Consider the following 13424-nt stretch of genomic DNA (forward strand, 5'->3'; position numbering starts at 1 on the left):
GTCAAAGTTGGTTACCTAAGAAATAAAAGTAAAATCACAATCTGAGTTCTATAAACTAGACAGGATTTGAATCAGGCAGTGTCTCTCCCTGAGAGATAATACAAGCAGGTTACAGACCTTATTAATAGCTTATTAATAGTTTTCATATTATTGCTGTAGAGAATATTCAGATGCTCAGCCAAATCAGAGACAACTATCACAGCTTCTGGATACAAATCCAGATATAATCTGATAGATTTTATAAGATGTATACCAGGAATGAAACTATGATCACTTCCACCCAAGTGAATCACCTCAGTGTCCGGAAGATCACAACTTCTTAGTTCACCAGTTAGATACTGAAGAGTAGGCAAATTATGATGCTAAGGCAGGCAACCTCCATCCAAATCAGCCGGTACTCAGCAATGTTCATGTCATGATGTAATCCTTGCTCTCTCACGAGCTTCTGCAACTTCATGATCCAAGAATCCCCAGCATCCATATGTTGGCAACCACACATATTTCTTTTCCCTCAGCAGTCAAGGTACCTGCATTGTCAGTTCCAAACGTCTGGGCTGTGTGTCTTTGGAAACACCACATTAATCTGTGCTGAAATCAGGAAGTTGCCACTTCTTTCTCCTCCCACTCCCTTCCAAACCCCTGAGGGACCAGTAAAATACAGATTTTCTCAAACAACCCACCCAAGGCTTACTGACCACAAATCTTAATTTTCTGCCCCTTCTGCAGCTGGAAGACCTCTCGCCATCCCTCTCCTCCTAGCCCACCACCTAGCTTGAGTAGACATATTCACATTAGCTCAATGAAAGCTAATGCACTACAAATAGGAGGGTAGCTTTGGTATCATGGGCAGTGGTGAGCAATGGAATAGGACAGCTGCCCCAAGAATGTACCCATGCCAGTATAATAACAAAGAGTCCTTCCCTAATGCAGTCGTAGTCTAAATCAATTGGTGGATCAGTACAGGGTTTGCACTTGGGTTGGGGTGCAATGACAGGGTTGTGGGGTATAGGAAGTCTGTTATGTGTTGGCAGAGCTGGTGGTGCTGTGCCACTATAATTGGTTTCCAGAACGTTCATGAACACAACATTGACTTAAGATAGAGAGGTAAATGTTTTGCCCAGCCCTTAACAATTTACAATTTACAGTGATTCTATTTGGAAACAAAGAAAACCGTGTTTTTCTGTGAGCCTCCAGCAATAGCCAAAAGAGCTAAGAAGCATTGATGTTAATGAAGTTTTGCATTCATTTAAAAAGAAAAGGACTTAATGATGTTTATACATAATGCAAATTGTGTAATAAGATGTACGAAGGCTAATGCTGTTTTAATGGTTATTTGGTTAATACCTAAGCTCCTTTATAAAGTCATATTTAAGCTATCTAATAAAAAACATGTTGCTTATTGTTGGCATGAAGGTTTCCTCAAACTGTTGCTTAATTACCTCTTTGATTGTTGTCCTTACTGAAAAGCCTGTGTAGATTAATATTTTTTTCTTTCCTGTGTTTTTGGAGTTTCCAGTGCAGTGAAAGAAAGGGCTGCTTTGGGTTTCAGCACATTAAGCTTCCTAATTCACCTGAGACTAATTTATGTAGATTGTTGCTGAATGCTTGGCTGAGTGGGGATATGCTCTTGAAACCTGGTCAACTCTTTTCAAAATGGACAACTTTCAATTATACTCTATAAGGGTTTGCAGCTCCAGAAACTAACATGCCAGCAAAAAACAAACAAACAAACAAACATTCCAATGTTGAAACATATAAACTATGCAATAATGAGTATAAGGAAATGTAAAATCCTAGTTATAAGTAGCATCTTCCCCCCCCCCCTCCACAACCCTTCCATGAGATCCCACACAGTGTGCTGAGATCCTTAAGGAGGGAAGAGAAAGGCAGTGGACAGTCCCAAGTTGGGTAGGGGTCGGGCCAAAGGATGTACATCACCTTGCCCAATAGCTATGTGAAGAACACCTAAGAGAGTTGATCTAGCTTGAGATTGCTTTACGTTTACCATCGAAACCCCTCTGCCACAGGAAGCCTGTTTAAGAGTTGTGCAGTAGCCCTGATCATGGCTGGGGTTGGTCCTAGCTTCTAGGGAGTGGGAAAGGGAAACTGGGCTTCAGAGTCAATGAGGAGACCAAGTCATTATGTGGATGGTTCTTGCCTCTTATAGATCAGCAGGGTTTGTGGGTCAGCCCTACACCTCAGTCCATGGCAAACACAGCTACCCTGCCAGAATAATGTGGGAGAAACTCCACGAGGAAAACCTCACAGTGTGTCCTTTCCTATTGGCTTGAACCATTATCAGGTACAGGTTACGTACATATTCTGCACTGATCTACTTCTGATCTTGTGCTGTTTTAAAAGGAGAACTTACCGTAATATTTTACTTTTTGCACTAAACAATGGAAGGAAAATTAAACAGTGGCCTGATAACGTTCAACTATTATTGGTGCATGGTATCAAATTAATCCCTAGGTCCCACTGGCTCTGCCAGAATGAGAATGCCTCTGCCAGAGTAGTTGTGGCAGCACAAGGCAGCTGCAACTTCCCCCTCTGCTAGATGGGCTTGACCTGGGGAGGGGCATAGCCAGGGTGGCACTGATTTAACACACTCATGATGAAGCTTCTGTTGCTCCTATGAAGTTCAAAGCCTACAACAGCAAGGAGTCATCAGCCAGCAACAGACGTCATGCTGGAGAGCAGTAGTTAACAATGGGTTAAAGAGTCTTATGGGGTTTGTTCAATTTTTCTCCCCTCTCTCTGGAATAACTTGAGTGGGTTTACACCAGAGGTAAATTTGGCACATGAATCCAAACTGAAATCAACTAATCTAACCTTGGCTGTGCAGTGCAGCGCAGAGTGGAGTATTTGTGTTTGTCTGTTCTGAACAAGTAAGAGTATTTCAAAGCTTTTCTTAGCTCCCAGCCAAGATGCAGTTGCTGTACTTTCTTTTAACTTTGTTCTCTCTTCATCTTCCCCAGTCCCACAAAATTGCTCTTTCAGATATGCATTTTTCCTCTCCGTTTCTCACCTCTTTTAAATAATATGCAATAGCACAGGACTTGCAAGCTGTAACAACATAAATGAACGAGATTCAGTAGATTAAGAGTGAGACTGTAAGTATCTCATTGAAACACAGTGCAAAATCCTTCATCAGACAAGAGAGTTACTTTAAAAACTACCTTCAGAATAAGTCGAAATAAGTGAGTCTCATTACAAATGAATGAGATCTGGCACCAAGCTGCTTCACTTAAAACTCAGCACTTAGGGAAAAGATTGTGGAGGATAGATACTCTAAAAAGAGAAAAGGGAAAGGAGAAATGGTTTTGCCACATCTGTTGTAGATCTTGTCTTCTAGGCTGGTACAAAGGGAAATTAACTGACAAGTTTTAATACCTTATGTTTTGAGAGTTAGGGGAAATAACTGTTCTTTAATACCATAGTTATTAGAATTAGGGTCTGCTTTTGTATTTTATAAGTAAGCCTTCCTGTAGGAGGTAATTGCAAGTAGAGTATTACTATACTACAGAGTGTTCAGAAAAGAGATGAATGAAAAAATAAAAGGTTTGATGCTCCTTTTTTACTTCGGAATATCAATGTTTAGGGCAAAGAATTACAGCATAGGTGAGAACACTTCCTCCAATATATGATTTAATTCATATAGCCAATATAATTAAATAGAAAGAAGCTAACAAATAAAGATGGAGTTAAACATTCCATGTGAAATTACTGTTCAAAACTGTAGAAAATTCAGGACATTTTCTAGATGTGAATTTCATATGTAGGTTTTATTGTTGGTGTACATGCTACTGAAGATATACACTGTACAGAGATATTATTGCAAGTTATAGGAAGTAAAAATGCATTTGGGAAGGTAGAACTGAATAGTCTGTATTATTTGGTGAAAACTGCTGAGGAAGAAAGTGAAGATTAGTTTTATACAGGGGAGTTTCTTACATATTACTGGGCAGTAAAACAAGATGAAAATGGGCTTGAAATGAATTGAAGTTTAATGTAAGAATTCAGTTGATAGATTTTATTTGTAGTACTGTTCTAATCTGAAAAGTGACTACATACATTCTTATTATTTGTATCTTGATACTCTGAATTTTACATTAAATAAAATTCAGATAACGACCTTTGAATCTGTAATTTGAATAGAAACAAATTGTATTAATCCTTACAACAGAATACTTGCCATTATTATTAGCTATTCCAGTATTCCACATTAGTGGTAGTATCTTCTGGCTTTTCTGATGGAAGTAGGTTTCAATTTTTTTACTTCTGTTAGTGCTACAGAAAGAACCCAACTTTCAGATTCCATGGGGAGCTTGGAGGGCTGGCAATTAAGGAAGAAAAATCTTTTTACTTATAGAGTGAGCAGATTTGATTCTAGAATCATTGAAAGGCAATAAAGATGAAAACTCCAGTGTAATTTTCAAGTCACTTTTCAAACTAGAACTACACTGGTGTAAATCTAAAGTAACTCTATGGACTTCAATGAAGATACTGCAGAACTCTAGAGGTATAACTGAATGGAAATTGCTCTAGAGACTTATTAGTCTATTATCTTTACATATTTGTCTTTTCCATGAAAGGGGGGTGGGGGTGGTGATGATGATTGAGTCTGAATTAGGTCTATTTTATGTAACTCAATTACATTTTCTAGCTGTTGTGTATCTTTCTCTATTGCACTGCTAATAAAGTTTCTATAAAAGCCATACACCTAATAGACTTATTGCTACATCTTTCCAAACATTGTCCAGTATTTATTACACTGCATTCATTTTAATAATACTGCCTTATAGTAGTAAGTGATAGTGCTCTAATGAATGTGTTTTCAGGTAAACAAAGTATTTTAATCTCATTGATAACTAAATGCACAGAGCTGTGACACATGTTAATTGCAGTTGCTGTACAGTGAGTCAGACCTGTTGAAAAAAAAATACAGCAGATATTCTGATATTTGTCTAGTAAGATAAATTATACAGTGGTGACCACTGAAAAGTAAAGTGCTCCTGTGAGAGGTAAACAAGAAATTCATTGGTTTGCAAAATATCAAGTATGGATATAGAAACAAAACCACATCTTCACAGCTGATTGTTTTGTGAGACAAAATTGCTAAGTGAAACAGATGTCTCTTCCTTTCTCAGCTTGGCTGTCATGAAACACAGATGCCCATTAGCCAAAAGAGCTATATGAAATGTTTTGCACTTAAAGTAGTATACAGGAAAACTTCACCATCTTATTTTTTCCAACTTCCCTGCTAGTCTGGAAAAGACAAATCACATTTCACTTGGGACAATATCTTTAAATTGTCATAGAACTAATTAAAATAATTCAGTATTTCGAGGTTTTTTCCCCAAAACATCATTTATAATGGACATTTCTGATATTAGCATTATAGGTGGCCATCTTACTAAAAAGAAGGGGTTTTTTTCTTTTTTTTTTCTTTGCAACTATGCTATGTGTGTGAAGTCAGTGTCAGAGGACCTGCTTTTGATCTCACAACAGAGTAAGGCTGTAGCACCTTGCAGAAGTGATTTCATTTTTGACATGTGGCAGTGCTTACAGAATGAGCTAGAATACAGTCTACGTCCTCACCTCACTTCTGTGTGTTTTACTGCTTTTCTCCTCTAATTGCCACTTGTAGATTGACCTACAGACCATGAAGCTTAAGGGGAGAGTGAGCACCCTACAGTAATGTGTGCTTGGTGTTGGAGTAGGATTGGGTGCCAGCATACTGCCCCTGCAGTGTCTGTAACACCATGGTGATAGATCCTCCCAGGAGTTCTTCTGAAGTCTTTATGTTAAGTGTGGGAACTTCAACCTCTTTCTAAATATTCTGCTCTGCAGTAGGGCAGCCAGCCACCACCAACATTCATAGGTGTATCCTCAAAGTCCTTTATTTAACTACTTCTGGTGCATTTGGGTGCTGTACAGGAAGACACTCTTTGTTGACTTAATACTGTGGCTTTTCCCAAATGTAGTACATTTTCATCAGCAGTTTATTAAGTACTTTTTGCATAGCAGCTGAGAGACCATTTGAAATATGACAAATCTCAGAAACTGAGCATAGGTTTGTGATCCTTTTGGAGAAATAGAGTCCCATTTTAAATTCATAACAAAATAGTTTAAAGTACTATTGTGACTATTATGATCAGCCCTACTATAAAGAAATGGGAAACTCTATGTCTATCTCCATTCTGTATTGGCTTTATCCAGCGTGTCGAGCAATATGAAAAATAGGTACAGTCCAAGTTCCAAACCTTTTTTTTTTTTTTTGGCTTGGAAACTTTTCAGGATTCAACCTAGTAAATATGTAGTGTAAATACTGTAATTATCTGCCAACACTGGGTCCCTGAGCACCTAGGGGAGAGGAAAGGTATATATAACTTTCCTCTCCAGTCAGAACTCCAGTCAGAACCCTTTTTTCTAATTGGATCAGCATAGAACCAGGTTTTTTGGTTTGCTGGGGGACTTGTACAATTAACCTTTTTGGGACTGAGGAAGAATTTTTCGCTCATAGCCAGATTGGCTGGGGCAGGCGCGAGTTTTTTTCACCTACTCCATAGCAGCTCCAGGATCTCATGGGGGTAGGGTCAGGAAGTATCATTCAAGTTGTCACAACTTAGCAGGTGGCAATTGTCAAGTGGAAGTATTTGTTCCAGAGGGGGGGTCCAGTTTTCTGATAAACCAGAATTGGAAGTGCATTTAGGGAAGTGTAACATGGTACCTGGCCCTTTAAATGAAATTGGGCCAGCTTCTTCTGTTGCGGTCCTGCTGCACCCTAGTTTGGTGTAATGGGGAGAGCGGGGATGCCCCAGGGAGTTATAAATGACAGGCAGTCCAAAGGCAACAGAGTTCGGAATCCAGAGTTCAGAGAACAAGAGAGCTCAGAAGAAAGGCAGAGTTGGGCTGAGAGCTTCAGGAAGGGGCTGCCCTTGAAGGTGGGAGCAGGGAAAGTTTCCTAGTGAGCAGCAAACCAGACCAGGCTGATGAAAACATGAGGCACTTGAGAGGGCTCCACCTACAAACTTCCCCAGGACACCGAGCCACAGCCAGAAAGGAATGAAGGCTCAGAGCAACAGAGGGAGATGCCTGCTGGCTCTCTGAGCTGGAGGGCTGAAGTCTGGGGGATGATGGAGGGGTGAGTTCACTGATGTCTCTGGGCAGGAGCTGGAACTATAGGGAAACAGGGCAGAGAAATGCCCCAGCTAACGGGGCGGTTATGAGGTGCAATGAGAGAAGTCAAAGCTGCATTGGGGAGCTGGGACACAGTGAGAAGAGCCAGAGCTGTATTTGGTGTATTGATGGACTGTAGGGACTTGAAAGAGTGAATGTACTATTTGGACTGTGCTGGGGAATTTTGAATTATGATTGTGGGACTTTTGTAATAAACTAACTCCACAAAAGGGCCATTTACGTGTAGAAGCATGTCTGGAGTTATTGGGGACTCTAGAAGAAAAGGGGATACTGAGGTAGGCACGCTTTTTGTGCCATGGCCTGCCATAGGAGGGCACCCGAGGCAGGGCCACCATAACATAGGGGAAGGCATGCCCTACTGAAGCTAAGGAAGGGGTTGGCTCCTATATCTGGTACAGCAGGGAGACAACTCCTTTTCCCCACCCCCAGAACTCTCATATTGCAGGAGGGTGGTGGGGCCTCAGCAGGGAGAGCTGACAGCATCTCTCAAATCGATGGGCACTTTTTGGGAAGGAATGATGACATGTATTGTACAAGTTATTGCTGGATAGTTCCCAGGTGCATTAATAAAGCTGTGGCCTAATGTAACCACATCCCTTGCATCTTGTGTTTCTTCCTGCATGGTTGGGACCATGTACCCCAGATGTTTGCAGACACATTTGTTTGCATGCCAAAAAACTACTTAAAAACAAGAGTTACTCTTTCGTAATTCAATTTATCTCAGTCTCTTCTTCCTTCCATGATACAGCACCAGGGATAGTGTGTATCATGACTCTGCCCTCCTCCCCCCCCCCCCGCCACTCCTCCCTCCCCTCCTGGAAGCACATAGCTGAAGGAACTGTCAGAGAGATTTTCTTTTTGTCCTTGGGTAGGTCTAGGAGAAAACCAGGGAAGAAAATTAGAAAGCAAGGAAGAGGTGGAAGAGAAGGAGCCTGAGGAGAGGTTGAGACTTCCAAGTTGTAAGGGCAAAGAAACTGGAGGGAGAAAGAAGAGGACTTGGAGCTTACGTAGAAGAGACTTCCCCTAAAATTACCTTCCTTGCTTTCTTCCTGTTAGATGGTGCCAGCTGTCCCTGACTGTCTTCCTTTTTTGTAGAAAAAGGGAGATGTATGACAAACATTTGTTTTGTGTACACTGTTTATTTTTAGCTCAAGCAAAATTTAATCTGTAATTCTTTGCTCCGTGCTTACGCTTACTGTTAGTTATTGTGAATCAAGAGAGAATGGGAAAATGACTCTAATCAAAGTTCAATAACATTTAATCAATTTTTTAAGTTTCTCAGTTTCTAAGCTGATAATGGCTTTGATCCTAGATCCTGCATGAGTTCCTTCCCTTCTCCAGGATCTGCTCATTATGAGTGTGTGGGAAAGATTCAGCTTCTGCAAATTTACCACAGCAAGAGTAATTAATCCTCTGACCTTTACTTCATCCCTCTGCTCCATTGAACTCATTTGGCTTCTGCACGGACACCTGAGGATTGCTACATCAGAGCAGACCAGTGGTCCATCAAGTCTAGAATTTTGCCTCTGATATTGGCCTGAAATAGATTCTTTAGAGGAAAATATGAAAGCAACATAGTGCACAAGGAAAACACATGCAATAACTGGATACCATAGAGAAATATTTATACCTGATCTAAGTGTGTGATCAGTTTATTCCCTAAGCATGAACATCTTTTCGTTATCCTCGCTTATATGATTGAAGATGGTATTCTTATAAGTAGTCAATGCTACTTTAATATTGCTATGCTGTTTTCCCTAACTATAGTTAGAATACGAGGAAAAAGCCCAAAGTGCTGCACTAGTTTTATTTCATGTGTAAAACTTTTTGGATCATTCGAACACTCTTGTGGCCTGATCATTTTTTTTAAGTAAACTTTGATTTTGTTGCTACAATTTTGTGCCTATAAATAAATGTTTCAACAAATGTGATGATGCAAATAAGTGTGGACACATTTTATAGTGTTTAGATGTCCAACTGTTTGCACCTATAAATTAATGTTATTGTTGTTAACTATTATGTACAGTGTCATTAAATGCACACATAAGTTAGTGAGGCATGTAACTGCATGCTTACAATGATCATAAATTTTGCCAATGCTTGCTTGAACTCACTAAATGGGCTTAAAGAGTTGGTGGTCGTTGTTTTTTTTCTCAAAATTCCATGCTCAACATCGTGGCCACAAAATCAGAAGCAGATTAGAGATGCTTTAAAAAAATAATATTGGGGCCTTTATCAGATATGACAAAATCTGCAAAATTTAAAATATACATTTCAGGGTGAAAATAAATTGAATTATTCAGTTCTGCAAATCAGACATAACTGACTCAATGAGATAGCAGGGAATTGTGTAACAGGAAGCGGGGAGGTGGTGTTCAGTGTAACATTCTGGCTTAGCCAATTGCATTTCAGTACAGTAAAAAATAGCAAAACGTTTTGCATTAGGGCTCTTCCAGTGTTAGAAGTCATTAGTAAAGAAAGATTTCTAGGTAATCTGATTTAAATCAATACTGATTGCTTAATGAATCTGTTGCTTTTTGGTTTAACCCATTTAAACTATTTGAAGGGCATAAAAGTGATAATGAGTTACACTGAAATGTACTCCAGTTTAGGAGAAGGAAACATAAATAATAAGAAATAAAAAAATTAAAAATTGTGTGACACACCACCAGTTGTTCTGTTTTCCTTAATTGTCATGTATCCTGCCATGTCCTTTATCTGCTTAGTCAATTTACAACTAACACAGCAGGTTGTGAATTTTTAATAGTCTCTCTTCAAGGAAAGAAAAGGTCAACATTAACATAAAATTCTTCTTTAAGATTTGTGGCACAAATGTTTCACAGCAGAGAACAGGTGTTGCTGGAAAACTAAAATCTGCCACATCAGTGAAATGACTCTTTGTGTTAAGTAAGGGAGATGTGAATGCTTTAATACAGCATAATGACTGCAATGTGCCAAGTCAATGTAAATAGAAAATGAGTGTTTTTTCAGTCCTCATCTTGTTTTTTTGCATGCAGAATGACTTCATGTCTTAAAAAAACTGACCCCCTTTTTAAAAATATTTTCTCTCTCTCTCTCTCTCCTCTAGCTTCACTCTGACCAGGACAAGGGAGATGGGTCTCTCAAGTACATTTTATCAGGAGATGGGGCTGGTACTCTTTTTATTATTGATGAGAAAACAGGTGACATTCATGCCACTCGGAGGATTGATAGGGAGGAGAAAGCCTTTTACACTCTTCGTGCCCAGGCTATTAACAGAAGAACTCTGAGGCCAGTGGAGCCTGAATCAGAGTTTGTCATAAAAATCCATGACATTAATGACAATGAACCAACATTTCCAGAAGAAATATATACTGCTAGTGTTCCTGAAATGTCAGTAGTTGGTAAGTAGTGATTTCTGGTGTAAGGACATACTTTTAACTATGATCTTTAAAGTAATGATTTCCCCAACTATTATAAAGTCAGTTAAGTCCTGATTTTCACGCAGAAGGTAAGTAATATTAGTACTTTTCTCTGTTTAGATTTAGAAATAGGCCTGAGAGAAAACCCTACATCTGGTGCAGAGTTCAGGGTTCAGACTCTGCAACCAGAACTAGATACACATTTTATGGATGGAGCTTTTGTCTATTTATAATCTTAAAAACATTAATTCAAACTTTGTTGGAATTTGAATGAAAAAATGTGATTCATAATTCATGGTTTGGTCCAGGTAAATGGTATCCGTCCCTGAAATCTGCAGGGAAAAGGTGAGTGGGGAAGCCTTTGACAAAAACTTCAATGGAGTGTTTCCTTTCTTTTTTATAAATCGAAGCCCCACTAGTCTGCCTTCTCTCTCATGGGTTCTGTGGCTGAGGAGCTATACTCCCAATGCTGGTGCACTGACAACAGACACAGTCCTGAAGAAGCGTCTGTTCATTCTCTGCCTTTGTTCCCCTCTTTGCATTTTTGGGGGGGTTTGGACTTTGTTGTTATCCTTCTGGTTCTCCCACATCTTGCCTGTGGCTGGTGGTAGTCGGAATCTGAAGTGGCTTCCTTGTTGTCTATATGCTTCATTTCACCCTCTGTCCTGGTTCTCAGGCAAGAGCTTTGCCAGTTCTCCTTCTTATTTTTACTCATGATTGGTACATGGGCAGGAGATGAGCAGTTGATAGGCAGACTCCAATGGAAGGAAATAAAAGTACTGTTACACACTGTGCTACGTGCTGAGAATGACTCTGAGGTAAATGTAAACCAGTACAAATAACATTCAGAATCACAATTAGTTGACAAGATGCTGAATTCAATTTGTCCTGATGTATGCAGACTGCAGTGTTGTGATCAGCATCATGTCAGCTAACCTGCTCAAACTTATAGAACAGTCCTCCATATGATGATAACAATTTTACAGAAGAATGTTTTATGATATCAAGTGGTCAATATTAAAAATTCACTATTTGCCAGATTAGCATACAATTGTATATGTGATACCAGTTTCCTACTACATTTAGAATACAATATAACTTGAGTAATTGTGGAATCTGTTGGTAAATGTTGACTTTTCAGTGGCTACTAAAGTATGACTTACAAGTACATCATATGTTTTGAGAGACCTCACTGACCCTCATTAGTATTTACAATGAACAGAAGAAGACATGGACACTAGAAGATAAGAACCGGCAGAGAACTTTACAGAACTGTGTGGGAGCATCATCCTGTTAACTGCATCTAACTAGATGCATCTACCATGTAGTCTAAACCTCCCATCATCTCAGAGTTTCAACATTGACCAAGCAAAGTTTATTTAAAAAAACAGTAATGCATTATCCGCGAAGACACTTGGGACTAGGACTGTCAAGCGATTAAAAAAAAGTAATCGTGATTAATCGCACTGTTAAACAATAATAGAATACCATTTATTTAAATATTTGTGGATGTTATCTACATTTTCAAATATATTGATTTCAATTACAGCACAGAATACAAAGTGCACAGAGCTCACTTTATATTTATTTTTGATTACAATTACTTGCACTGTAAAAGAAAAACAAAAGAAATAGTATTTTTCAATTCACTTAATACAAGTACGGTAGTTCAATCTCTTTATCATGAAAGTTGAACTTAAAAATGTAGAATTATGTACAAAAAATAACTGCATTCAAAAATAAAACAATGTAAAACTTTAGCACCTGAAAGTCCACTCAGTCCTACTTCTTGTTCAGCCAATCACTCTGACAAACAAGTTTGTTTACATTTGCAGGAGATAATGCTGGCTGCTTCTTGTTTACAAAGTCACCTGAAAATGAGAACGGGCACTGCAATGGCACTGTTGTAGCCGGCATCACAGGGTATTTACGTGCCAGATGTTCTAAAGATTCACGTGTCCCTTCATGCTTCAACCACCATTCCAGGGGACATGTGTCCATGCTCATGATGGGTTCTGCTCTATAACAATCCAAAGCAGTGTGGGCCGACGCATGTTCATGTTCATTATCTGAGTCAGATGCCACCAGCAGAAGGTTGACTTTCTTTTTTGGTGGTTCGGGTCCTGTAGTTTCCTCATTGGAATGTTGCTCTTTTAAGACTTTTGAAAGCATGCTCCACACCTCGTCCCTCTCAGATTTTCGAAGGCACTTCATATTCTTAAACCTTGGGTGGAGTGCTGTAGCTATCTTTCAAAATCGCACATTGGTACCTTCTTTGTGTTTTATCATATCTGCAGTGAAAGTGTTCTTAAAATGAACAGCATGTCCTGGGTCATCATCTGAGACTGCTATAACATGAAATATATGGCAGAATGTGGGTAAAACAGAGCAGGGGACATACAATTCTCCTCCAAGTAGTTCAGTCACAAATTTAATTAACGCATTATTTTTTTAATGAGCATCATTAGCATGGAAGCATGTTCTCTGGATGGTGGCCGAAGCATGAAGGGGCATATGAAAGTTTAGTATATGTGGCATGTAAATACCTTGCAATGCCAGCTACAAAAGTGCCATGCAAATGCCTGTTCTCACTTTCTGGTGACATGGTGAATAAGAAGAGGGCAGCATTATCTCCTGTAAATGTAAACAAACTTGTTTGTCTTAGCAATTGGCTGAACAAGAAGTAGGACTGAGTGGACTTGTAGGCTCCGCAGTTTTACATTGTTTTGTTTTTGAGTGCAGTTATGTAACAAAAAAAAGCTTACATTTGTAAGTTGCACTTGCACCACACAGAGATTGCACTACATTACTTGTATGAGA

At 39.2% G+C, this 13424-nt stretch overlaps 1 protein-coding gene across 1 annotated transcript in view; it reads left to right on the plus strand.

Moving 5' to 3' along the window:
* Positions 1–13424, plus strand: part of CDH10 (cadherin 10) — a 162369-nt gene that overhangs the window by 91612 nt on the left and 57333 nt on the right. The window contains 1 exon segment of the mRNA XM_054019361.1: positions 10292–10586. Coding sequence (XP_053875336.1) covers positions 10292–10586 — 295 coding nt within the window.

The sequence above is a fragment of the Malaclemys terrapin genome, chromosome 2, assembly GCF_027887155.1.
Source record: "Malaclemys terrapin pileata isolate rMalTer1 chromosome 2, rMalTer1.hap1, whole genome shotgun sequence".
Taxonomy (NCBI): domain Eukaryota; kingdom Metazoa; phylum Chordata; order Testudines; family Emydidae; genus Malaclemys; species Malaclemys terrapin.